Below are 27,941 nucleotides of genomic sequence, written 5' to 3'. Positions count from 1 at the left end.
TACATATACATATGTATGTTGGTAGTACATCATTAGTAAATTTTGCATTAAATTTAAATCACATTAAATTTTGTATTCTTTTGCTTTTAATCTAATTTTTTTCTTGGTATAAATACGAAAGTTTATATCTAAATGAAATTGATTGACATTTTGTGAATAAATTATATTATTTCCATATTGGTTGTAATAACATGGTAAAGACAAACTTTTGTGTAAGAGGGATTGCATTGGAGGATGTAAAAAATAATATTCATGTATCTGTTCTTTCTTCGTTTACATTAGATGGCCGATGATTTCGTTTCAGATGAAAGTATTTGTTTTTTTTTCGTGTAGAATTTGTAGACAGTTTCAATGTTGTTAATATGTGCAAACACCTGAGAGTGAACAAAATGTGTGTGTGTATAGCAAAATAAATCGTTATAAAGATACTGGTACGATTACCAAACATCATGTAGGTGGTGGTCCAACTCAACGAAATACTGGCCGTAGTCACAAACAAATGGCTGAAGTCTTGAAAATATCCCATGAAAGGCGCAAAATATATTGAAAAACGAATTGAAGATAAAACCTTTCATATTCCTAAAGTCACTCAATTATAAGTTAGACTAGACTGCACTTGCATGGATGGGGTGAATAACCGAAAATCGTATTCCCTGGCCGAAAATTGCGCAATTGAGCGCGAACGAGCATTTGAGCTTATTAACGATAACCCAAAGAAATTTCCCTTCTAAATCTTAATACTAATTTCATGTTTTCGCATGAAAAACTGTTATACTCCATATAAAACAAAAAAGTTTGCGCGGTATATCTGCCAAATTTTTATTTTTTTGAACATATAGTGATGCAACTCTGAAATTTGCGCATGAAAAATATGCGGCCATATTTTTTTCGCACAAACAACAACCCTGTGTTTTTCGCAGAAGCGAACTTAGTATTAAGCATAATGTGGAACAAACGACGACCGCCCTTGAATCGATTTCATTGAGCATGGCTTAAAAGTAAATGGAAATTATTTGGAGTCGTGTGCGCGCAAATATTTCGGTCATAGGCCATGGACGTATCAAAACGACTCGTCATCGTCACACGAAATACGTGTAAACCAAGAATGGCTAAAAAGTCATGTTTGCCACATCATTTTGTTCACGCGGTGGCTGCCAATTTCGCTAGTTACCAATCCGATTGACCTTTTTATTTGGAACAATGTAGAGAAAATGGTAAGGACTAAAAAATATGTCGATATGGATGCAACAATTAGTTCCACTCCCTTTTGACACGTGAATCTATAAAAATAGGGTCGTTTGAATTGGTAATTCTTCGTGTAATCTACCCTGTATATCGAATCAAGAACAACAGGGGGGGGGGGCAAGCCCCCCTGGACTATGGTAAAGGAACAACAATACATTTACCGGCTAGGAATTAGGATATAGTAGATTTAAATTTGGTGACACCCCGCTTGTTTATAATAAGCAATACACAAGTGTCCGCCTACCGACAGTCGCTATGTTTGTGTTTACACATTTAATATTGCCTCATATATCGCAATTCATTAAACTGGGTGTATAATATGATCGAATTAATGCTTAAACTATGAGAGTCATAAGTTCCACAGTGGGCAAGGATATGGTGGGGAATTTTCATAAATGTTGGATATTTTTTCGAAATAGGTTCAGTATAATTACATGAAATTCTGTTTATATCTTCATTATTAAAAAAAATTGTGACTCGTCAAAAATTTAAAAAGAGAACATTGTTTTCTTTTTAAAAGGGTGAAAATTTAGCATGTGGACTAGAAACGGACATACGATTTTATTTTGAGGGCGCAAGCGCTAATTTGAAATTTAACTCAAACAATTGTCTACAACTGTGAAATCATTTCGTGGCCCCCTCACAAGTGTACATCACTGATTAGGATAATATATATTTTATTTGTAAAATTTTTAAATTATTAAAAATTTTTTGGGGATTTTTGGGACGAATTTTAATTTATATTGTGGACGAAAGCACGAAAATAAGTGACAACATTGACTATGACAGTTGAGGTTCTACACTAAAAGATTTTTTACAATTCCTGTTTCAAGTATACTTTTTCGTGTGAAATTCAGGAATTCAAAATATAATTCCCCGAAATTCTGAATTATGATAAACCCCGGTGATATTGCGCTAGATCGCTATAGCCAGGTTAAAAATTTCATATTGTGAGTAATTTAGAATCATTTTGGTCTGAACAAAACGTAACAAAGAAAGAACCGAACAATAAAACAGAATATTTGAAAGAGTGAATTAGTAAATGTGTTCATTTGGGTGCTACAAGTGAAATGTAAACATTTTGTTTATCCAATACTAAAAGTTTTCGATGCGAATGACATCGTGTTAACCATTTTCTCAATTTTATCTCATTTTTTCTGTTTCTCCTAACATTCCTTTACGTTAGCCTACAAAATTTCTCCTGCATGTATATTCACTTGTATTACAAGCTACACATACACTTGTAGGTGTGAGAATGTAGGTGTAAGGATTTACATATGGTTATCTGTGTGTGTGTCTGTGTTTTTTTTTTGCATATATGGTTTAATACATAAATAAATTCTTATCGTGTTGTATCGCTTGCTATGTTATTTTGCTTTATATCGCTTTACCGTTTACTATTCCTACAAGAAAACTATGACTATGGGGTGTTGGTGATGATAATGATGGGCATTTGTTGTTGTTGTTTTTTTTGTCATCTAGAGCCCGACATGGTGATGGTGATGCTACCTTGTACTAAAGAGACAGTGATTTATTGCCAGTACAGCTAATGATATCAGCAAATTTTTCACTCCTAACGATATGTGCTGGTAATGATGTTGTGGGGCACTATTACAGGCATCAGCGTCGCTACAACTTTGAAGGCAGCCATGCACGTATCTGTAAATCATGTAACCATGAAAGAGAATTAGTATTATTTTCAAAGTGAAGTCTATATAAGGTAAAAATAAGAGAATTCGAATACTAAATAAGACTAAGAGTAGTTATCTCATAATAATGATAATAGCCCAGTTATAAAGAGTGATTTTTAAGAGCTAAATGAAAACTTTTCAAAAAAAAAAAAAACAAAAAAGGTATGAAGATGATTTAATGTGTGTAATATAATAATGTAATTATTTCATGCAAATGTTGCACCTCAAATGGTCCATCCCTTAGTCCAATTTTGGCGTACTCTTTCTAACATCTCTCACGGTAACTCTCGAGTAAATATTATCTTCCGATGCGAACTCTTCTATATAGGCATGACCCTTTAAAATAGCCCCACAAAACAAAGTCTAATGCAACCACCACCTAGGAATGTAAGGGTTGATATACATCATCTAGAGAGCGAGATCCAGCGCTACAAAAGAGGGCCTCTAGATAAGACAGCATACCAGGCAGGATTCATGAGTACACTGTAGGTTAGGTTAGGTTAGGTGGCAGCCCGATGTATCAGGCTCACTTAGACTATTTAGTCCATTGTGATACCACAGTGGTGAACTCCTCTCTTATCACTGAGTGCTGTCCGATTCCATGTTAAGCACAATGATCAAAGGTTCTCCTTTTTATAGCCGAGTCCGAACAGTGTTCCATATTGCAGTGAAACCACTTAGAGAAGCTTTGAAATACTCAGAAATGTCACCAGCAGTACTGAGGCGAGAAAATCCACCCTTCAAAAACTTTTTGGTGTTCGGTCGAAGGGGGAATCGAACCCACGACCTTGTATATACAAGGCGGGCATGCTAACCATTGCACCACGGTAGCTCCCATGAGTACACTGTAGCTGAAGATATGAAAAGCTACAAGATTAATCCTATTCTCGGCGTCCGACCACCGCCCATGGCAGACTAGGAAAGAGAGCTCCTATGGCAGACTATGGTAGTTTTGGCCCAATTAAGTTCAGACAATTGCAGCCGCCACAATTCCCATCTATCAGACATTAAATGAAAGCAGCGTAGCTGACTTGTGTCGTCCTATCTGCATGGGCCACAAGACAAGCGTCATCTTTTTTCTTGCCCAGCTAAACCTTAACGACTCACCACCAGAACACTTTGAAGACATTCCACCTTAGTCGCGGAATACGTTGATCTGAGTACAAGCTGACATAAAACGCATAACATGAAAATGGATGAAATCACAATAAACTGATACAACATCAATAACAAAGTCCAAAATCGCACGAACTAATATATGTTAGACTGTAATTTGGTCAGTCTCGAACGTAAAATAAAACATTAACTGGCCTCTAAAATATTACTCCATTGTTACTGCTTTTGGCTGATCTTCAGTCCAAAATTAAGAATTCTACTTATAGCCAAAAATTATGTTCGTCGCAGACCGAGAGAATCGCGCGATGAACTTTCTTAACAGAGCACGCATTTCAATAATTTGCAAGCGTTGTTAGTTTGTAAAGGCCGGTACTCTGTTCGGTTTTCGCGTTGAAACTCCATACAAAACCAAAAAATGCGAAAAATTTGCGAAATTTTTTCCATTTGTGATACTTTGTTTTTTTCGTGTTGAAAAACTGACGTTTATAGCACGGCGCCATTTGCAATGTGAATTAAGAAATAATTTATTTATTAAAAACTATTTGTGCGGGTTTATAAATCAAACACGGACCATATTTTTTTTCCGAAACTATACAAAGGATCAAAGGAATAGCAGATCAATTGCCCAAGGAAAAATAAAATGTTATTTTGTAAAAACAAAAAGCAACAACCACCAACTTAATCCAATATCGCTCCCTGTAAAATAGCGCTCCAAGCTACCTAAAAAAACGCCGCTTTCTATGTGCGAAATAATGGTTTCCATAAAATTTTTTCGCAAGAATGAACATAGTACCGGCCTTAAAGGTAAGTACTATGTTCACTTTTCGCGTTGAAATTTTCGTGGTTACTTTATTAAAACAGTTCAATATAAAGCAGACAAATTAACTCAATTGATGCGTAGTTTCTTGTTCCTCTAGATTTCGGCAAGACTTTACAGGAATAAGTTTGTTTTCATTTATAATTTTGGTTATTTAAGGAAAAGTAATCGCGAAAATAAAGTTGTTTTCAACTCGAAAACCGAACATAGTACCTACCCTAAGACGGTAAAAAAAATGACGAAACGTTCGTCAGCTGTTTCCACTGACTCGTTTTCGTCATTTGTTTTTCCAAAACATTCACCGTTCACACCGAGTTGAGATGTTTTAGTTTGCCACCTCTAAATTCAAATATACGCACCGTTTGTTCAAATAAATATCGCGATCACAAAAACATTTTTTTATGTTATTTTCATATTCCTACGTTCTTCAAAGCCTTTGTTTATTCGTGTTTTCTATGAAATTTATTTTAATAATTTGACATATATTTTGAAAAGAATATGTTCAGTCAGAGCATATTCCAAATTAGGGGCGTTCCTAAAAAGATAATAGCTAAAAAATCACCCTTTGTTTATATCTTAATGTCATATCTCAACAATGTGTCGCAAAGGTTGAACTAATGGATACTTTTTACAAATACTCAATATTAAGATTGGATACAATCATTGTTACTCTTGTCATAGATTCAGTTTTATTTGTTCTTAGTAAAATGTGATATGTTTTTGTGCAAATTTATTAAGGCAAAGTCGAATATCAAAGACCTTTTTTGAGAGGTTCAAGTGTAATTCACTTTGGGTTTAGTGAATTATCCGAAGATATTCTGATAATTGGTTGATAGTTTCGCTGGGAGAGATAGGAGAGGAAGCTGAGTGAGGAATGTGGGAGTTTCGAAACGGCCGTCCATCCAACCATCTTGCAGTCTAAGGACTTTGCCAAAATAAATTTAAACATACTTTTCCTGTGTTGGTTAAGCTACTCTTGTAGTCAACGAATGATTTTAATTTGAAATTAAATCAATAATAATCAAAATAATTCAAGACCAAATTGTTATACTTATTAAATAAACCACTTTGATACAATCTCAAAGTCGTCCATTTTTAAGTCTTTATCAACAAAATATTGACTCCATTCTTATATATCACTTTGGGAATACTTAACGTGAACTGCGCTACAGAAATTGAATGTGTATTTTTTTTTTTTTTTTGATCATTAATATTACCTGTCATCATAGTAGAATTTACCACAATGAGACATGCGTATAATTTCCGTGTCAGTGGTTAAGGTGCCACTGTCCAGGGCACAGCCTCTTACGGTGATAGTTTCACCTGTGTCATCTGTCAAACGGGAGAAAAAAAACCATTGAAGATAAATGTTATCGGAATGAATCATATGAAATTAATGACCATTCCCGCAACAAAGCACTACCACTCACCATAATATCCTGCAATTTTTATACATGCTGTTGCTGGAAATAGACCATCGCGGCCTTTTCGTCCTCCCATACATGGGGATTCTAATATGGCTGTTGAGTAATTATTATGAAATGGATCATCACAGGCTTTGTTGGCTCCATTTTTCGAAACACATTTGAAACAGTCAATGCTTTCAACTGAAATTAAAAATTCGTGAGACAGCACGAAGGAATTTCGGTATCTGAAATACTTACCATGTGTTATCAAAGACATTACTATAACAGAGAATAGTAGGCATGCTATAGCCAATGGCCATATTTTGAATGACATTGGTTTGCTATAGTAGGAGCTCCTCAACCTAGGAGCTATCATCGCAACGCAAGAGGCTAAGTACGATTTTTCTGTAAGGTGTCTAGCTCAGTATTTGGAAGATATGTATGCTCTATTGTAAAATGCTATAAATATATTGTATTGAATACGTATAGGATCCACTTATAAGCTCGAAACGTTTCAACTCTGTTCCATTTGCCAATGGTAACTCAAAAACCATTTTTTATCCATTCTATGTACGCTTCCTTTTCACCTCATAATGTCGTTTTTCATTAGATTCAGCCTGTTTGAAAGAGAGAGAGAGAGTTTATTATAAAAGAAATTACTGGAAATTCCAGACAAATCTAAATTATATGTAGCATTAGTTTCAGAGAGAGAGGACTTTCTCTCATGGAATATGTTTACAAGATATTCGCTCAAACAAATGTTCAATGTTATAAGAAATTGTAATGACTATACCAACATATGTTCTTAATTTGGTATTTCCTTTCATGTCTTTGGGTATGATTTGTATAGAATGTTCCTCATTAAGGGCTTCAAGACTGCTGCAGTTACTGCAATGATCAGAAAAAGAAATGGCTCTTGTTTCTACGAGAATTTCTTATATTATAATTACGGGATCATTTTTCAACATAAGGGATGCATTTCTCTGATATTAAGATTCTTATTTCCCACTAACACATCATGTGGGACAAGGAGTCCTAGGGGGCAATGAGAGTGTTTGGGTATAACAGAGTACGGTTGGAATCAGCGGGGGTGAGCGGGGATTATCTTTACCTGTGTGAGATGAACCGAGTGATCATGGATCTCTCATGAGCCGAAGATAAACCAAAAGCTTTATGACAAATCAATTGGTTTATCGCTCCCAGAAAAGATGACCAAAGATGACGATAAAACCATGGATAAAATTAAATGAAACAGCAATTAGGGAATGGACTGTATTTAGAGATTGTGTTTTATTTTCTTTGGTCGACTTCTTACCAGTAGGTGTTCGTAGTTACAGGGATGAAAAGCAAGTGACTTATAAAGGAAATACTATTTTAAAAATGGCTTAGTGATTTTATGGATAAAACTTAATTTAATTATCTGATTACTCATCTACCAATGCGACACTGTAGACAGAAATTCATTTGGGGATTTTTATACTAATCTAGGAATTCATGTATTAATTAGGGTTTTCGTTTCAACGTAAACATTCTGCCCACCTTGCAGTACTACTAAAATAAAATAGGAGAAAATAAATTGTTGATACAAATTCGTGTTGTACTCTTCTTCGGTTAGTACTGCTTATTTTCTATTAAATGATACTTAAATCTAAGATAATTTTTTTTGGTTGTTAATTCAATTTTAGGTTCATAATAAGATTTGATACAAATGATATATAAATGTTTATATTCAATTTTTGTCCATTAGATAGAAAAGTTTCCATATAAAATAATTCCAAAGCTGGTATTCTGTGCTGTTGGTAGACCTGTACGAACAAAAATTCCATCCCGGACTACTCGTGAAAAAACGTCGACTCCCAATATGATGTCAATTGTGGACGCTTTATAGAAATGTTTATCAGCCAGTTTCAGGTTGTTAAAGTTGGTGAGGATGGATTCTGGAAGTGATTTCTTGGGTGTTATGGTACCGATTCGGTTGTTTACTCGCAAAATAGTTTCAATTTGAAAATTAGAGTCGACATATGACCAGAGAGTGATTGGACATATTATTTCATTATCTAGCTCTAAAGTAGTCAACCCTAATTTATCCACAAATTGTTTGGAGATGCAGCTCATTTTTGAAGCTGTGTCAAACAAGCACCTGGCACTATGTTTGCCGTCCTTTGAACTTATTTTTACCAAAGCTGTAGGTAGAAGAGTGGCAGCATTTTGTTTGAGAATTGCGGTGAGGGATGTTGTGGTGGGTACTGTGTCAGTGACTGAAGATTGTTTTGTTTTTAAAGAACTGGTGGAGGATGATGGGTTTTGTTCTTTCGCCGATGATTGCTGCTTTAACTTATTGGATTTGTTGGATTCTAGCAATCTGGTATGTATGTGCAGCAATGAGTGGTGGCGCTTACGGCAATACCCGCAACCTGTCTTGGTAAAACAGGACCCATCCGAGTGCGAGTGTGCCAAACAATTGACACAGTATCCAAATTTTTCTACAGCTTTCATTCGTTCTGTAGAATTCATTCTACTAAATTTCCAGCAAGATTTTAAGGCATGAACTTTCCGACAAACTCTACAAATAAATGGACCTTTGTTCTTGATAAGCTGAGTTTTTGTGGTCGAATGCATTTTTCTGTAAAATAGAAGAAATTATATTTTGGATTGTGAGAAAAAATAAACGAGAAATTAGGGTAGGTGAAGTCATCGAAAATTTTAAAGGATTATACACTTTCGTGGGGCAGAACAACGAGTTTTGTTATTGGCCTTGTTATCGTGCCTCGTTCTGTTCTTACGTCGGCCACCCGAACTCTTCCGTCGCTTCCCATGTAGATTCGAGAGATTCTTCCCAGTCGCCAACTATTAGGAGGCAAATTTTCTTCCTTTACGACGACTAACATGTCCTCTTGGAGATTGGAGTCGGGTGTTTTCCACTTATGTCGTTTTTGAAGCTCCTTTAAGTATTCGTTCTTCCAACGGGTGCAAAATTGCTGGTAAAGTGCTTTGATTTTTTGCCATCGGTTTTGAATAGATATTGGAGATTGATTGGATTCAGGTTCCAGCGGAACCAAAATAGGACATCCAATTAAGAAGTGACCTGGAGTTAGAGCTGCAAGATCGGAAGGTTCTTGGGAACTTGGAGATATTGGTCTAGAGTTTAAACATGCTTCTATCTTGGATAATAAAGTTTGGAATTCCTCGAATGTATATTTATGGACACCCGCCACCTTTCTGAAATGTAACTTGAAACTTTTCACACCGGCCTCCCATAGACCACCCATATGTGGGGCACCGGGGGGTATGAAGTGCCAAGTAACATTCTGGTGAGCGTAATTTGAGGTCACTGCTTGTCGTGATGTTTGGATAAACTCTTTAGCCAAAACCTTGGAAGCTCCAATGAAAGTGGTTCCGTTGTCGGAATGTATATGAAGTGGACATCCTCGCCGTGATACAAATCGGCTAAATGCAGCAAGAAAAGCGGACGATGACAAATCAGTTGTAGCTTCGAGGTGTATCGCCCGAGTTGAAAAACAAATGAACACACACACATAGCCCTTTGAAATACGGCAGCATCTTCCCGCAAAGCTTTTCAGCTCAAAGGGACCAGCAAAGTCGATTCCGGTATGAGCAAATGGACGTGAAATTTCACATCTCTCAGGAGGTAAAGCGGCCATTAACTGTTTCTGACATCTTTTCTTATATAAAATACATGGCTTGCAATTATGGATAATAGCCTTGATTAGGTTCTGCACTTTTGGAATCCAGTATTGCGTACGGACAAGTCTAAGTACTAGTTGATTACCACCATGTAAACTAATTTGATGGGTGAAATGTACAAGCAACCTAGAATACTGACAATTGTACGGCAGAATAATCGGATGACGTTCTTGGTACGACAGGGTTGTTGATGATTCCAATCTCCCACAAATGCGCATTATGCCTTCTGAATCCATGAAAGGATTCAAACATAGTATGGGACTAGAAGACGATATGGATTTTTTGCTAGAAAGAGTCAGGTATTCGTTTGCATAATAGGCTTTTTGGGTCACGATAATAAGTTTCTTACGAACAAAAAGAATTTCGGCAGCAGTAATGGATGCTGAATCTCTTTTATAATTTGATCGATATTTTGGATGGGTACCCAGATAGAATCTGTAGACGTAAGAAATTACTCTCATAGCTCTTGGAAATGAAGAAAAACGATGTAGTATGTCGAGAAAATCCTTAAAATATGAAAAATGAACTTGCACAGATTTCCTTTCACAATCTGTATCGCCGACAACTTCCTTCGGGATTTTTGGCCATGTTCTTGAAGATTCAGAAAGCCAAGTTGGCCCTTCCCACCAAAGCTTACATCTCGAAAGCTCTTGGGGGCTAGTGCCTCGACTGGCTATATCAGCTGGATTTTCTTCCGAGTTAACATGAAACCATCGTGATGGATCCACTACGTGCGTTATTTTCGAGACTCGATTTGCCACGAAAGTTGTCCAAACACAAGGTGGTTTTGCCAACCATGACAGTACAATCGTTGAGTCTGTCCAACAGTATATTGTATATTTTTGGATATCAAAGTGTGGAATTAGATTATCGATCATTTCCGCCAAAAGTGAGGCTCCGCATAGCTCCAATCGAGGAATTGACAAAGTCTTTAATGGAGCAACCTTGGTCTTGGATGATATTAAACGTGTGGATATTGCATTGGGATAAGTCATGCGTATGTAAAGTGCAGCAGAATATGCCTTCTCTGAGGCATCCGAAAAACCGTGGAATTCAATGTCTGCCTCGGGTGAAAAGCTCACCCATCTCGGAATTCTAATCTTTTCTATAAGTGGATAGTCACCCTGAAAATTTTTCCACATTGTTTGGGTCTCTGTGGAAATTAAGGAATCCCAGTCTGTTCTTTCCATCCAGATTTTCTGCATTATTATTTTTGCCGTGATAACTATAGGAGATAACCATCCTGCAGGATCAAATATTTTGGATATTTGAGATAACACTTCTCGTTTCGTGTAAGGCAGATGTTCCGGAAGTGGTATAGCTGTGAAGTAGAATTCGTCAGATAGAGCGTTCCAACGGATTCCTAAGGTCTTTGCTGAACTGCGATCTTCGAATTCCAAAAAATCGCTGTACAAAAGGCTATCTTCAGGAAGCCCGTGAAGAATGGCTTTTCGATTCGAAATCCATTTGCGTATTGAAAATCCTGCAGAATTCAAAGCCTGAATGAGTTGATCCCTAGTAGCAATGGCTATTGGAATGGAATGAGCGCCAATTAACGCATCATCCACATACATACACGATTTTAAAATATGACTAGCTAAGGGATACTTATCCTGAACATCATTCGCCAACTGAATCATGGTACGAATGGCTAAATAAGGAGCACAATTCAAGCCAAACGTCACAGTCTTCAATTCAAAGTCCTGGATTGGATCATCCTGTGATTTACGAAATAAAATTCGTTGAAAGGGAGTATCGGACGAATCTATCAGGATTTGTCGGTACATTTGCTGTATGTCACCATTCAAAACAAATCGATAGAAACGCCATCGTAAGATTAAAATGGTCAGGTCATTCTGAAGTACTGGACCCGTGTGAAGAACGTCATTTAGGCTTACCCCAGTTGACGTTGGACATGATGCATTGAAGACGACTCGAATCTTAGTCGTTGCCCTTTCAGGCTTGACCACTGCATGATGGGGTAAGTAATAGTTGGGCTCAGCCATTAATGCATTCGGAGAAGTCACTGGGAACATATGTCCCAATATACGATATTCATCAAGAGCCTTATCATATTCGGATTTCAAATAAGCATCCTTAAGAAGACGCGTTTCATTACGGAGAAACTGCGCCATTGCACTCTTTCGTGAAACTCCGAGGCATGATTTGTCTGGATTGGATTCTTTGAATGGGAGAACAACAACATATCTGCCCTCGGGATTCCGTCTTGTCGTTTTCCTATACAAATCCTCGCAGTATTTATCATCCCGTGAGGGAAATCGTTTTCGTGGTATGTTCTCCACTTCCCAGAACCGGGAAATCTTTTGATCCAAAGAGATATCACAAAAGTATGAAACACAAGTATTGAAACAGGAGGAATTTCGATGAGCAATAGGTCCCGTAAGAATCCATCCAAAGACAGTTTCTTGAGCCATTAGAGTGCCACAAATCTGATGAAGGTTCCTGGGCAACAGGATTGAAGGAAGAACATCAGCGCCTAAGAGAATATCAATTTTGGCACTCTCATAAAATCTGGGATCGGCCAAATCTAGTCGAGGCAAATTCGAGAACGATTCAACATGGATAGTTTTGGACGGTAGATTATTGGAGAGGTGTGGTACTATTAAAGCCGACACTGTTAGTTCGAAATCGGGCACCACGTCCGAAACCAACATAAAAGAACATTCCTTGTGTACGGAAGCAGAAACCGAACTATTCAAACCGGAAATAATGGCGGAAGTTCGACGGACTGGAAGTTTCAATAAGTTAGCAAGATTCTCCGATATGAAAGAACCTTCGGAGCCTGTATCCAACAACGCCCGAACTTTATATACTTCCCCTTGATGTAAAAGATTTACCATCGCTGTCCCTAATAAAATCCCACTAGAACTGGCAGCAAAACAGGTCTGTATAACTTCACTGGAAGAGTTATTAGGCTGACCCTTGGATGTGGATGGTTGGTAGGACAACATGGAAGCATTTTCCGGCCTTGAGGTCGGGACAGGATTATCTAAACGGGTATCGTCCGAGACTCGCTTCACAGACCCCGATTCTCTATGCAACATAGTATTATGTTTTCCCTTACATTTGGCGCAGACGTTTTTACTCCTACAACTTTTAACTGAGTGAGAGCCCGAAAAACAGTTTAAACATAAATTGCTGCTCTTTATCTCAGTTAGCCTTTGATCATAATCCATCGCAATAAATCGGGGACACTTTCTAATAATGTGAAATTCCTTAGGACATAGCCGACATTTAATCCTATTGATCCCGGTTTGGAAGGCGTGAACTTTACTAGAAGAATGCTTTGGGTTCACATTACCTCTCTGTTTCACATGAGTCGGCTTCGCTTCGCTTAAACACTTCAGTGCAGTAACCGATTCAAGGGTCCTATGTCTATTTGTTAGAAACGCATTTAGCTCAGACCACTCTGGAATAGTCGTTTTGTCACTTAACGTTTGCTCCCATAGAGTGAGGGTCGTCTCGGGGAGACAATTCGAACAGAGGTAAATAAAAATAGCATTCCAACTATTAATATCGATTTTGTAGAGTTTCAATGTGTCTATACAGGAGTTTATGTCACCCTGTAACTTCTTCAAAGCAGTGGAAGACTCAGCATGAATAGCCGAAAGATTAAACAAAGTTTTAAGTTGAGCATTAATAAGAATTCGTTTGTTCTCATACCGAGAACACAAGTTGGACCAAGCTGACGTGAACCCTTCATTTGTCAGTGGGCTCTTGGACACGATATGGTGAGGCTCGCCCTTGGTCTTTTGAGATAAATAAAAAAGCTTTTCGACTGGACTTAATTTGGAATTATGAAGACATAAAGCGGTAAACATGTCCCGAAATGTTGGCCAGGACTTGTAATCACCATGGAAAATTCCCAATTCTATGGGGGGCAAGTTAATAGTATGGTCGCGTGACATAGAATTCGAGGCAACAGCGGGAGGTGACAGCCTTTGTAGAAACTCCGTAAGTTTCGAAATACATCTACAATACGTGGAGTACGTACTCTTATATTTCTCCCGTATCATGTCCATTGGACTTGCGACCTCGTCTTTGGCATTATTGTCGTCCTCCTCGTCGTCCGAAAGCTCAGCCAAACAGCTGTCATATACATCCTTAAAACGCGACCAATTAGATCTGACCTCATTTATGTGTGTCTCTAACAAGCAAGAAGAGTCAATAGGCAATTCATTTGAGTTCAATGCAGCCTCGAATTCAACGAGCCTGTCTGCCAGTCGGATAAACCTGTCAAGTGACATAATTGGTCGAGAGCTCCCAAATAAAATGACAATCAACGACAACGATAATATTGGAAACCCCGGATAATTTTATCTCTCACCCGATATCGCTACAATTGGTGAGAGTTCGACTCAAATATTTAATCAATGAAAACCCAGTAAATATATCCGCTCCGATATAACCAACAAAGACAAAACTATTTAAATTATTCGACAAAGATATTCGATCAAGATTGATGTGGTCAAAACTAATATATTATCAATTAATGCGATAAGGGGTAAACACAGATATTCCAAAGTTCAATACAATCGTGTATAAAATTCCCAAGATCTCGATTGTAAAACAAAACAAATATCTTTTGGATTTCATTCCCCCAATTCCTCCACTACTTCATAGATACGTATCTTTTACATATATCGCCATATCAATTATGTTGCTCCTTCCATGACAAGGACAAAGAAAATCATAAACAAAGGGAATTTACTAAATTGGCGTTTATCACATTTGTTTTGATCATGAATGCGAAATTCCCCCTTACACCACAATTATTGCGGCAAGAACCTCAGTGAGTCAGAAAAGAACAGACATATACTATTTTGAAGGGATAAAACAAATAAAGAAGAAATCTCGGGTAAAATGAAATAACACTTATCACTTTTGTTTTGATTTTCAACTTTATTTTCTATATTTGGATTCCCCTCCAGTTCTATTCCAGTAGAAAGGGACACTCCAATGATATCACGGTAAGAATCTTTAGGAGTCGGAAAAGGATAGAAATATATTCCCGAATGGATAAAAAATAAAGAAAACTCTTGTTCTGATAATGAATTTTATCTTACACTTCAATTAGCTCAGGGCAAGTGGTTTAATTAGTCGGAAAGGAACAGAAAAGGTTATTTTAAATAAATAAAAAGAAGGTTAAAATGAAATTATTCTGATAACTTTCGTTTTGACTCTCATGTTCATAATAGTAGAGTAGAAGAGGGACATTCAGCAATAAATTGTATGAGTCGGAATTCCAAATAAATAAGAGGTTACGTTAAAATGAAAGTACACTAATTACTTCTGTTTTGATCGTCAGGTTCATGATGTTTTTGTGGAAAGGGACACTCCAATATGCCTCCGCAAGAAATCTTATGAGTCGGAGAAGAATAGAAATATATTTTGTAATGGATAAAACAGAATGAAAAATCTACTCCGATTAGTCTAGGATCATTAATCGAAAGAGTGGCATAAGAATAGAAATATATTTTCGAATAAATAAGAAAAATAGGTTAACATGAAATAACATTTATAACCTTTATCTGGATCTTTAAAATCCCTCTTCTAATTTTACTCTAGTGAGAAGAGACATTCCACTTTTATTATGGCAAAAATATTAACAAGTGGGGAAAAACAGAAATATAATTTTCAAACGGTAAAAAATAAAGAAGAATTCCCGTATAAAGTGATCATAGTCCCGACTATGGACTCTAAAATATGTTTGTATTATCTTTTAATTGAATATTTTGTGAAATTTCATTGAATAAGTGGGAAAAGGTAAATATATCAAATTTTGAGTGCATAAGAAATAAAGGAGAACTCTGATCAAAAAAATGGAATTTCATTTATTGCTTTTTTCGTTGTCTTTAGAGTTATATTTTGTCGGTATACTTTTCCAATTTCTTTTCCTAGTAGAAAAGGACAGAGACTTGAATATTGGAAAGGGACAAATATTATTCTGTAGAAGGTAAAAAATATTAAAGACCAAAAAGCCAATATTGACGAAAGAGCGATCAATTACAAAAGCACGATATGTCTCTCCCACAGAGAGAAATGATAATCTCTGAGAATGTTCAAAAGCTTCTTTTGAGAGAAATATTTAGTACAGCGCATTGGCGCCAAAAATGTTGTCAAATGAAATCCGAGGAATGAAACGATGGTGAGTGTTTGTCATTTGCAAAGAGGTAGCACGAAATTATTACGTAACTATGACCTTAACGATTGCAATATTAAGGGGAAGGCATCCGCGTTGTCATGATACATCTTCCAAAGGCAGTTCTTTTTTTTTTTTTTTCCACTGACTTTTATAAGGAAGTATTGAAATGTCGCAGTTTATATACAAATATAGGATTCGAAAAAAGACTTACACGTTTTCCTCGAAAATCTGCTTTTCCTAAATGAAGATAAAATGTCTTTTACACGACCAGGTTAGGTACTTTCATAAACATTAGTAAATATTACACTTCTTTGAAATCGTCTACCGGCCACGTATAAGAAACTTGCGGCAAATATCGCAGGTTGATATATATTTCGATTTAATACATTTCATTAAATAATATCATCGATATTCTGTCGATATTTTTCCTTAAACAGATTTATATATTTTCACAAAATCCACGTGTTTAATATGGGATAATCGAAAATTAATTAAAGCACGGAGATCTGCTTGTATAACCCGTAGACGAATAAAACCACACTGAATAGTAGGAACAATTGAAATGCAAACATACCTGTACTGTAGAAAGAGCTGAAATCTCTGAGAGAACGCTGATAATCCGGCTCGATTGGGACCAAATGTTTGGGTATAACAGAGTACGGTTGGAATCAGCGGGGGTGAGCGGGGATTACCTTTACCTGTGTGAGATGAACCGAGTGATCATGGATCTCTCATGAGCCGAAGATAAACCAAAAGCTTTATGACAAATCAATTGGTTTATCGCTCCCAGAAAAGATGACCAAAGATGACGATAAAACCATGGATAAAATTAAATGAAACAGCAATTAGGGAATGGACTGTATTTAGAGATTGTGTTTTATTTTCTTTGGTCGACTTCTTACCAGTAGGTGTTCGTAGTTACAGGGATGAAAAGCAAGTGACTTATAAAGGAAATACTATTTTAAAAATGGCTTAGTGATTTTATGGATAAAACTTAATTTAATTATCTGATTACTCATCTACCAATGCGACACTGTAGACAGAAATTCATTTGGGGATTTTTATACTAATCTAGGAATTCATGTATTAATTAGGGTTTTCGTTTCAACGTAAACAGAGAGGCATGTTCGTTTGTATATAAATGGTAATGGGGTAATTTCAAGACTTTCATAAGAAAATTAAAGAGCCACCGTGGAGCAATGGTTAGCATGGCCGCCTTGTATTGTGGCAGCACGTTGTTTTATGCTCACTTAGACTATTCAGTCCATCGTGATACCACATTGGCGAACTTCTCTCTTATCACTGAGTGCTGCCCGACTCCATGTTAAGCTCAATGACAAGGGACCTCCTTTTTATAGCCGAGTCCGAGCGGCGTTCCACATTGCAGTGAAACCACTTAGAAAAGCTTTGAAACCCTCAGAAATGTCACCAGCATTACTGAGATGGGATAATCCACCGCTGAAAAAATTTTTGGTGTTCGGTCGAAGCAGGAATCGAACCCACGACCTTGTGTATGCAAGGCGGGCATGCTAACCATTGCACCACGTTGGCTAAAAGTTAACTTTTGACTTAGAGGTATTTTGAGAACAGAACATTTTTGTTTATTTTGATATAGCCCCGATCGGGCCAAAATGGCAACGCTGATCGTGTACTACACAAAATTGAAGTCAGATCGGCAGTACTGTGTACGGCACATTTCTCTTTGGATGGCTACCCTGGTTAAACAAAATTCTAGCAACGTTTAGTTGCCCCACGGTGTATAAAGTAATAAAATTTCGTATTATTGAGAGTATGCAGTCCAAAAAATCGCGTATTTCAGGTCCTTTTCTTAATTTTGGGAATATTAAAAATAAAAACTTTCGTTTTGGAGAAAAAATTAACTGAATCAAATATTTTTTGATAAATATTAGTGATATTTTTTCTATGATCGCAGCCGTGACACCATTTTAAAGTGGTTTTTGAGAGAGCTTCTTAGTAATTCTGTGTGCGGGCGAGGATACTTTGAATGACCCCATCGGCCCGTCGTATTATTTGGCCAATTCTATGCTGATTTGAAGGAGGAGGAAGCGAGCGTAGAAGAAAATACTCTTTCTCTATGATATCGCACGGAACGAGTTTTCTTTTTCGCCTCACCATGATCAAATTGGACTACGTGTTGATATCGTATCTACGATATTACTCTTATTTGACCCAGTGCGATTATTTTTTGTTTGGAAAATCACTTCATGGCACGAATATCTATTAAAAGAAGAGGTATTTTACAGTCCTCGAGAAAAATTACTTTTCACAGAGTGGTGCAAGGTAAGAGTTCATACAGTCGATTTTCACAAAAGGATAGGTCTTACTACCATACATATGGTCTGGGTTTATCCCGATGGAACACAAATCCTTCCCTATTGCCTAAATCTGGCCGTTTCTAGGCGATTGTTTCCTTCCGACATTTGTTGACAGTTACAAGTTTTGCTGCTTGGTACACGCAGAGAAGGAATATGGTCACCACAACCATGTTCCAAGAGCAAAATGTTACTGTTTCACGGAAAACATGTAGCATGTTTGTCGAAACCATGTCTTTTTCTCGTCTGTATCTGATTTCGGAAAGCATGTTATGTTTGACGAGAAGAGAATATTTTTGCGACAAAAATTCTACATGGTCGCTGTGAAAAAGTAACATGGTGCTCTTGAAACATGTTTGTAGTGATCATATTCCTTCTCGGCACGCAGAGAAGAAACATGATTGCCACAATCATATTCGAAGAGCAAAATAATATGATAGCAGCTATTTTTGCGGCGACCATGTAACATTTTAACCTGCAACCATGTTGGCTCAGTGAACATGGTTCTAAGAAAAATACAATTGTCCTCATCTAAAATGTTATTATATTGATAAAAAGAATTTTGTTTCCATTAAAAGACAATGGTCACGATCTAAAATGTTATGTTATTCGTCAAAAATGTTTTTCTTCTAGTTAAAAGAACATGGTCACAACCTAAAATGTTTTGATTTTTATGAAAAAACTTTTTTCGTCGTCGAAAAAAGGACGCCACTTGAGAAATGAAAACACAAAATCAACTTTATTTATTTGTTTTTATTTATTTATAAACTAATTCATTGTTTATTTGTATTTATAATGTCGTGCAAGCAAACTTCACATATTTTTACACACTCTAGTTTGGTTCAATTTCAACAATAAGTAATCATTCCATATTTACTTCGTGCCCATCAAATGTACAAACGCAGACATCATGTAACTGCAAATAAAAATAAATTATACCATATATCAAAATGCAGAACAAAAACCAGGTATATTTTTTTCAATTACACTTTCCTTTTTGGTATTCACATAAAACCACGTGCCATTTCTGAATAAATAAATTAACACAAAACACAATAATTCCGTATTCTCCGTCCATTCCAAGAAACAATCAACACACGACTGACGCGCAAAATGAAAATCGTGTGTACCTGCTCAATGTTTTTATAAAATTCTTGTCGCTGCAAAAAAATTAAATGGTCACGAAAACAATGTACATGGTCTTTATGGCCATGTAATGGTTGTAGACATGTCTATACGTAAACTATAAAAATATTTTTTTCTCTGCAAAAAAGTAAAAAAATTGAATGGTCAGATACATGATTTTCCTGACCATATAATGGTCTCAAATTCTATCATTTAAATAATAGAACATGTTTGCGGCATTTGAGAACCATTTAAATGCTTATTGCCAACATATATTTTTCTCCGCTCGAAAATTATTTTTACAAAGACAAAATACATGGTTTTCGCGACAATTACATACTCTAAATAAGCATTAAATGGATGCGGCAACCATGTCCAAACATGTTTTGTCTGTGCGTGTGGGTGTAGCAGCTCGTAGTAGATATTTCCTGTCAATCCCACCACAACACACACAAAACCTTCCTGGTCGCGAATCCTCACCGTGTTTCGACCAACTTTTCATGAGCAACTTTTCATAGCCAGTCAATAACACCTTCGTTCAAAGTTGGCTCAAAAGAAACGATATAATCATAATTGCGACTTTTACAAAAGGATTATACGTTAATGTGATTTACAATATTAATGGGAAGTCTGCATTTTAGTACCTAAAGTGAAGAAATCTGATTTATTTTTTGTCCTTCATGACGTCATTTATCCAGTACAAATACTCTTTATGTCTCATCTTTGTTAGCAGCACATATATAGACTCACGCATACCAGATAGCAATATAATTACAGTAGAAATCTTTGGTTTGGGTTTTCGGTAACCCTATCTTTTACTTTTCTAAGTAAAATAAAACTCACTTAAGTCTTCTTTGATGGCAAATTTCTCATACTAACTTTTTATGGAAGTACATGTAAAATGCCATTTAAATTTAATAGGAAAAGTTTTTAATATGATTGTTATAAGCGTACACACACTTCACTTTGTTACTGTCTTAAAATACCTTTTGGAATTAGATTAAAGGAGATGCCATCAATTACAGGCCACAACTTTACAGATATGCTCACGTAGCCTTACTCACATACACACAAACACTTTGTAAACACCTTCAAAATAAAATTTTCTAATTAAGCAAAATGGCGTAAGCAGTTAAGATGGAGAAGTAGAAGTTTATATGGAACCAATTAAGGCCACTTCACACTACCTGTCATTGGTATTTACGATTATGTATCATGAAATACAAAGCATACTAATTGGAAGAATATATAATATACACAACAAAAATGATAGGCAATTGCCTTGTAAATGTCTTTGGTAATTATAAAACCGTACAATTTGATCGTCATAAGGGTCATTTATGTGATTATTAATATGAAGTGTACAACCCCTCCATGAAGTACTTATTGAAGATGTTGGTTAATATCGAATGGGGCGGGACACATTTACAAAAAAAGTTTACCGTTAATGGAATAAGAATTAATTTGTTTGTCTTTAGTCACAAGGTATTTATTAACAGTGTAAATGGCACGAATTGTTGCCAATTCAAAATACACTATTTTTTATTGATTTAAATGACAGAATTTAGGAATACTCTCGCTTTTGCCTTGACTATTGTTCTGAATCGGTCAAATCCGCAAAATGCACGAATGTAATCGAACAGAATTGTGGATTATTTACGTACAATGGCTTCCTTCACTTCCTCTATATTGGCTTGTTTGTTCTTACCTATCCCTCTAACAGGTTGGCTGATAAGTCCCCGGTCTAACAAAATTCGTTTTTATTCAACATAGTTCCCTTCAAGAGCGATACAACGATTATAACGACCTTCCAATTTTTTGATACCATTTTGGTAGTACTCCTTCGGTTTTGCTTCAAAATAGGCCACAGTTTCGGCGATCACCTCTTTATTGCAGCCAAATTTTTTCCCTGCGAGCATCATTTTGAGGTCTGAGAACAAGAAAAAGTCGCTGGGGGCCAAATCTGGAGAATACAGTGTGTGGGGAAGCAATTCGAAGCCCAATTCATGAATTTTTGCCATCGTTCTCAATGACTTGTGGCACGGTGCGTTGTCTTGGTGGAACAACACTTTTTTCTTCTTCATATGGGCCGTTTTGCCGCGATTTCGACCTGCAAACGCTCCAATAACAATAAATATAATAGTCACTGTTGATGGTTTTTTCCCTTCTCAAGATAATCGATAAAAATTATTCCATGCGCCTCCCAAAAAACAGAGACCATTACTTTGCCAGCGGACTTTTGAGTCTTTCCACGCTTCGGAGACGGTTCACCGGTCGCTGTCCACTCAGCCGACTGTCGATTGGACTCAGGAGTGTAGTGATGGAGCCATGTTTCATCCATTGTCACATATCGACGGAAAAACTCGGCTGTATTACGAGTTAACAGCTGCAAACACCGCTCAGAATCATCAACACGTTGTTGTTTTTGGTCAAATGTGAGGTTGCGAGGCACCCATTTTGCACAGAGCTTCCGCATATCCAAATATTGATGAATGATATGACCAACACGTTCCTTTGATATCTTTAAGACCTCTGCTATCTCGATCAACTTCATTTTACGGTCATTCAAAATCATTTTTTGGATTTTTTTGATGTTTTCGTCGGTAACCACCTCTTTCAGGCGTCCGCTGCGTTCACCGTCCTCCGTGCTCATTTCACCACGCTTGAATTTTGCATACCAATCAATTATTGTTGATTTCCCTGGGGCAGAGTCCGGAAACTCATTATCAAGCCAAGTTTTTGTTTCCACCGTATTTTTTCCCTTCGGAAAACAGTATTTTATCAAAACACGAAATTCCTTTTTTTTTTCCATTTTTTTCACAATAACAAAAGTTGCTTCACAAAAGATGCTCTATCTCGCAATCTAATTGACTTACAGACGTCAAATTTTGACACGAATCATTTGAAGGTTGGTACTATATAAAAATAATATGCATTTAATACTAGCGACGCCATCTATGTGTCAGACCGGGGACTTATCAGCCAACCTGTTATGTTGTATCCTTTGACGGGATATATTCAGATCTTTAATCATTTGATTATCACGAAGGCGATTTTGATGTACATATTAGAATGATGGCGATTGGCAACGCTACCAGTATCATTATAACAAATTGTGTTCACTTTGGGGTGTTTGAGCGAAACATAACTCAATCACCACACCGAAAAAAGTAAACTGTTTTATGGGAACAATGAACTAACTTGTGCAAAAATTGAACCAAATTGTACTCAACATTTTGAGATTTCCACAAAGCATTATTAAAGTCAGGAAAATTTAATTCTTGCCGAACCTTTAATTTTTCATGCTTGTACCAATCACGCATCTAGTTTGGGTTGTCAACTATTAATAAATTCCATAAATAATAAAATACCCTTTAAGATTAGCCCACACATATACACAAATCCTCTTCACTTAGGTTCAAATAGGTTTCCCAAACTGCCAACGTTGTATATATGTATGTATGTACTTGACATCATTTTTCGAGGAAAACTTCAGCTTGAAGTACTATACATAGATGTAAGTAGCTAATTGGCACACCCAGCACTGTACCATGTCCGTTCATAGTAACTCTTATTGAATTGGGGAGCATTGACATGGTTTCATCACATATTTATTGCTACTACTCATAGACTTTCAAACAGTTAATATGTATCATACAAATAACTATTCGCCATCTGGCTGTATTTTGGTTTTCATCTTCGAGTGCGAATAAATTCTTGGAAAAAGTAAATATAAATAATTTGAAATCGATTTATTTTGTTTAAAAGAAATGCGGTAGCTCTCAATGAGTCTATAAAATTCAAAGAACGAGTACATTTTTACCACAAAAAAAAAAAAAAAACATCCCGCATATCCAAACAGAAAAAAACAAGCAGAAAAACTCAGCAAGAAGATCTCAGCCACCATCATTTTTTTGTGATCGAATCCTATTCTGTGTGTATATAAAGTTCAACACTAAACAGACTCGAATCGCCGATACAACCGATAAATTAAGAAAATAAACAAATAATAAATTTAGATCATGACCATACAAACAAATAAAACTGAATGGAAACCTAAGCAATTCGCATAAGAAATATTCGGTATCATGTCATTTATTGTTTATATCGGTTCCAACATCTGCAAGCAGTAAGGTTGATGGACAAGTTTACATTGAAATATTTGTTTAGGAAATTTTGTGCAATAAAAAATACAATATTATTTTAGTTTGCATTCTGTAAACTTTGTTCGAATTTATTTTCGAGCTTTTTTAAGTGCGTTGGTATAATTATCGTCATCATTACATTGAAGTATCTCGATCTTTTCAATTAGGTTAAGAGTACCTTACATGGTCGAATAAACCAGAGGTATGCATGCTTTGGCTCAAATATCATACAACAAGTGAGAAATAAAAAGAACTATACACAATCAAGATGGACGAAAAGGGTATACTAACTATTACTGGATCAGTTTGTTGAGTAAAAAAGAAGAACAAATGAAAAAGAGTGAAATAATAGTTCCTGAAGATATCATGCTATTCACGTATGCACCAATTGGAAACACCTACAAATTCCTACCAGATTGGCGATCCATCGTTAATTCCATTGTTGAAAAGCAGGGTTACTTCGACGGTGTCTTTAGGTTAAAAGAAGGCGTCATATCTTCTCCGACTCGTGTCAACATATGCCTGTGACTTCTTCGTCCCGTCTTCACCTTATTTCTCATACTCAAGAACGTTATATCCACTACTACAAAATAGGCAAGAATTTCGAATCATTTCTGTCTTCCTAATAATGCAGGCTAAAGGACCTCCTTCGGAATGGAGATGAATCAAAAATTGGGCTACACAGGTCTCGTCAACTTCACACTCGTATATTTATCAAACTAGAAATGACAGTCACATGATATTTGTTTTATTGACAGTTCATAATATTGTTTCGTGCCACCAAAAGCATTCGCATGTGAGTTCACTTAAATAGAAATATTTTTCTGGGAGCCACCGTGGTGCAATGGTTAGCATGTCCGCCTTGCATACACAAGGTCATTTGGTGTTCGACCGAACACCAAAAAGTTTTTCAGCGGTGGATTATCCACCTCAGTAATGCTGGTGACATTTCTGAGGGTTTCAAAGCTTCTCTAAGTGGTTTCACTGTAATGTGGAACGCCGTTCGGACTCGGCTATAAAAAGGAGGTCCCTTGTCATTGAGCTTAACATGGAATCGGGCAGTACTCAATGATAAGAGAGAAGTTTACCAATGTGGTATCACAATGGACTGAATAGTCTAAGTGAGCCTGATACATCGGGCTAACCTCACCTAAATAGAAATTTATTCGTAATGGAGTTATCGAGGACAATAATGTGATTGCGTTGTATTAGTTTGCTGTCGGGCTTGTAAATCTCAAAGTAAATAAAAAGTATATATTGCACCATAGACCTTTCTAATAGTATTAGAAGCGTTGCCAAACCCCAACACTTGAAATGGTGGACTTCGATCTGACAACATTCCGCAAAAGAATGCAGCATACGACAAAAGCCTTACAATTTCCAAAAGGCACACGATCTTAAACTAAAGCACAATAATGTAAGACTCCAAAGTGCACAGGAACGTGATGAATAGCTGTACATCGTGGTATCTGGCGTGAATTATTTTCCTATAGAGATAATCTTAAATTGCCCCCTTATTTGTCATACCCTTTACAAAAATTTGTACCAAGGAGGCGTCATCCGAAGGTGAGATGTGGCCGCTGTGGCTGTCCGATGGACTTCTCTATTTGACCCATTTTAGTAAGGACTACAAAATATACCAGTATGAATGGATTGAAAGAGAATGGTTTGAAATGCTGGCGTCTAAGTCTAAGGTCATATCGAGCAAACGTGAATGGATTATGGAATGGGAATTAAAACAATAAGGAAAGACTAAAGTCGTGCTGTGCGGACTTCACTATACCTTGCACCATGCATGCATACATAGCTAGAATGTTAATTCTACTCCCTGTGTCAAAAACGTCACATAAATCGGAGTAAAACTTTGGCCTCTGTGGTCATATGAATCGCCATATATGGGAGCTATCCTAAATCTGAACCGATTTTGACAAAATGCTAGTTCTACTCTCCGTGCAAAATTTCACGCAAATCGGAGTAAAACTTTTACCTCTGTGGTCATATGAGAGTAAATCTGGCGAAAAATATATATGGAAGTTATATCTAAATCTGAACCGATTTCAATCAAATTTAGCACACTTGACAATATTATTGATAGCACGCCTTGTGCAAAATTTGAAGTAAATCAAGGCAATACTCTGGCCTCTGGGGACAATAAAGTGCATATCGTGCGAAAGATATGGAAGCTACATATAAATCTGAACCGATTTCCAGCAAATTTGGTATGCATAGCTATAGTATTAGCTCTAATCCTCGGTGAAAAACTTTGACCTCTGTGATCATATGAGTGTAAATCGGGCGAAAAATATATATGGAAGCTATTTGAAGCAAATCTGTACAAAATTCTGGCTTCTGGGTGCATATCGGACGAAATATATATAAATGGGAGCTACATATTCCTAAGTATGAACCAATTTCAAAATCAATAGGGTTATATTATCATGCAAAACATATATCTGTGCCAAATTTGAAGTCGATTGAACAATAATCGACCTAGACTTCACCTAGACGTAGACATCACAAAAAATGTGTTCCCAGTCCTGAGCAATATTGCCAAAGACATCATTTGTCTGTCTCGTCTACTTCTGGGTGTTTGCATACATTGGCACTAACTTATATCAGCCTGTTCGACTTCACAGCATGGAGCTACAGACCAAAATTGACGAAATATCTGAATAAGTGAGGATAGTTGTGTTACGATGTCATTTTTTTCACAGAGTTAGTGTTGCATCACTCAGAAGTGGTAAATCAATGTTCCGATGTTGAACCATATTGCATCATGTCGAAGGCGGCATCTCAAAAATTCGCCTTAAATACAAAAAGTGGCCACTATACAAAAATAACATTTTGCTCTTGAAACATGTTTGAGGTGATCATATTCCTTCTCTGCGTGTATTTGTCTCAAATAAAGTTTCACTTTTCACTATCTCCCATACACATTTGCATATAGTACCTGTTTAGTTAGGTATGTTAGTACACTTTTATCTCGATTTTAACATGGGAGTGCATTGGTTTTCGGTTCCTTTCGCTCATGAATATTTGACATTTAATTGCAGGTGTTTGTTAATACTCCAAAGTCGATTCGTTCTTATTTCTCATAAACGAGTACTCACTCACACGCTGGCAAGTACAAAGGTGAAGCAAGGAGTCAAAGCTATAAAAACCTCTGCCGAAAAAGTAGGTTAAAATAATTTCAAACCGCGAACATGAACGACGACGCATCATTAAAAACACAACAGCTGAGACCAATACGAATGTGTTGGGTGTGTTGTCGTTGTATGGCTAACAGAACTTGCGGCAGTATTGCAGCAAAGTAGTACGTGCCATGACAGCATGGGGGTGGTGAGAATGTTTACACCAACATACATTCATATATATTGCTTGAATTTGCTTACAGCGGTAATTGTGAATCTAACACACTCACACACACATAAGCACAGTAGCACGCAATGTATGCTTATTTTCGTGAGGACTAAATGAAAACACATCTACATGTGTGCATATTAAATTGAGAAAAGGATATCCCTAAGGGCCTGCTGATATGGGAATATGAGTTTATATGCATATATAAGTGTGTGTAGGAATACATGCATATATTAACTAAGGCAACTTTCAACTGCCACCAAATACCGTCACGTCGAGATCAACAACTTCGGTTTGTTGTTACAGTCAATCTCCAATAACTTTTCCCACCCATTATTGTCCCCCATTAGTGTGTATTTTTGTGTAGCCATCCACTAGCAATATCCCCTTTTTCATATTATTTTCACATACACGCTCTCACAAACAGAACACATGAATAGCTCCAACATATTGAAATGAGTTGGAGCGGTAAGGAAGTAAGCAGAAATTTAAGAATAAAGAAACACCACAATAAACGAAAGGAAACACGTAAAATTCACAGTTAATACAATTACACTGATCACATATAGCAGTGAAAAAATATTTTCTTTATATCAACGCCTCTTTGTTACACAAAAAGGAGCAATTTTTTTGATTATTTGTTTATAGACAGGTGTTAGATTTCACATTTTTACTTAGATAAGAATACATCGGATTTATTTACATTGATTTCAGATCTCTAGAATATTTTTCACTTTTCTAAATAGAATTTCTTTTTGTTATGGTTAATATGTTTTTCTTTTCGTCCCAATCAATTCCGTCGCGCTGCGCTCGTTTCAAATGCCGAAAAATT

At 36.5% G+C, this 27,941-nt stretch overlaps 2 protein-coding genes across 2 annotated transcripts; both read right to left on the bottom strand.

The window, feature by feature from the left end:
* Positions 1-343: 343 nt before the first annotated feature.
* LOC142220228 (uncharacterized) lies at positions 344-27,941 on the bottom strand. The gene is made up of 5 exons (XM_075289241.1): positions 27,813-27,941; positions 6,534-6,892; positions 6,300-6,476; positions 6,087-6,201; positions 344-2,904 (listed from the first exon to the last, which is right to left on the bottom strand). The coding sequence occupies exons 2-5, from the start codon at positions 6,649-6,651 to the stop codon at positions 2,751-2,753; spliced, it is 564 nt and encodes a 187-aa protein (XP_075145356.1). The 5' UTR covers positions 6,652-6,892; positions 27,813-27,941; the 3' UTR covers positions 344-2,750.
* LOC142221393 (uncharacterized) lies at positions 8,987-14,248 on the bottom strand. The gene has a single exon (XM_075291115.1). The coding sequence runs from the start codon at positions 14,246-14,248 to the stop codon at positions 8,987-8,989; it is 5,262 nt and encodes a 1,753-aa protein (XP_075147230.1).

Source organism: Haematobia irritans, chromosome 1 (assembly GCF_050003625.1).
Source record: "Haematobia irritans isolate KBUSLIRL chromosome 1, ASM5000362v1, whole genome shotgun sequence".
NCBI classification, from domain to species: Eukaryota; Metazoa; Arthropoda; class Insecta; order Diptera; family Muscidae; genus Haematobia; species Haematobia irritans.
The sequence above is the reverse complement of the archived record's forward strand: the minus strand, read 5'-3'. Positions and strand labels throughout refer to the sequence as shown.

Coding starts and splice junctions, on each gene's coding strand:
- LOC142220228 (XM_075289241.1), bottom strand. CDS start 6,651: ATGATAGCTCCTAGGTTGAGGAGCTCCTACTATAGCAAACCAATGTCA. Junction 6,202..6,299: donor AAAAATTGCAGGATATTATG/GTGAGTGGTAGT, acceptor CCCGTTTGACAG/ATGACACAGGTGAAACTATC. Junction 2,905..6,086: donor AAATTCTACTATGATGACAG/GTAATATTAATG, acceptor CATGATTTACAG/ATACGTGCATGGCTGCCTTC.
- LOC142221393 (XM_075291115.1), bottom strand. CDS start 14,248: ATGTCACTTGACAGGTTTATCCGACTGGCAGACAGGCTCGTTGAATTC.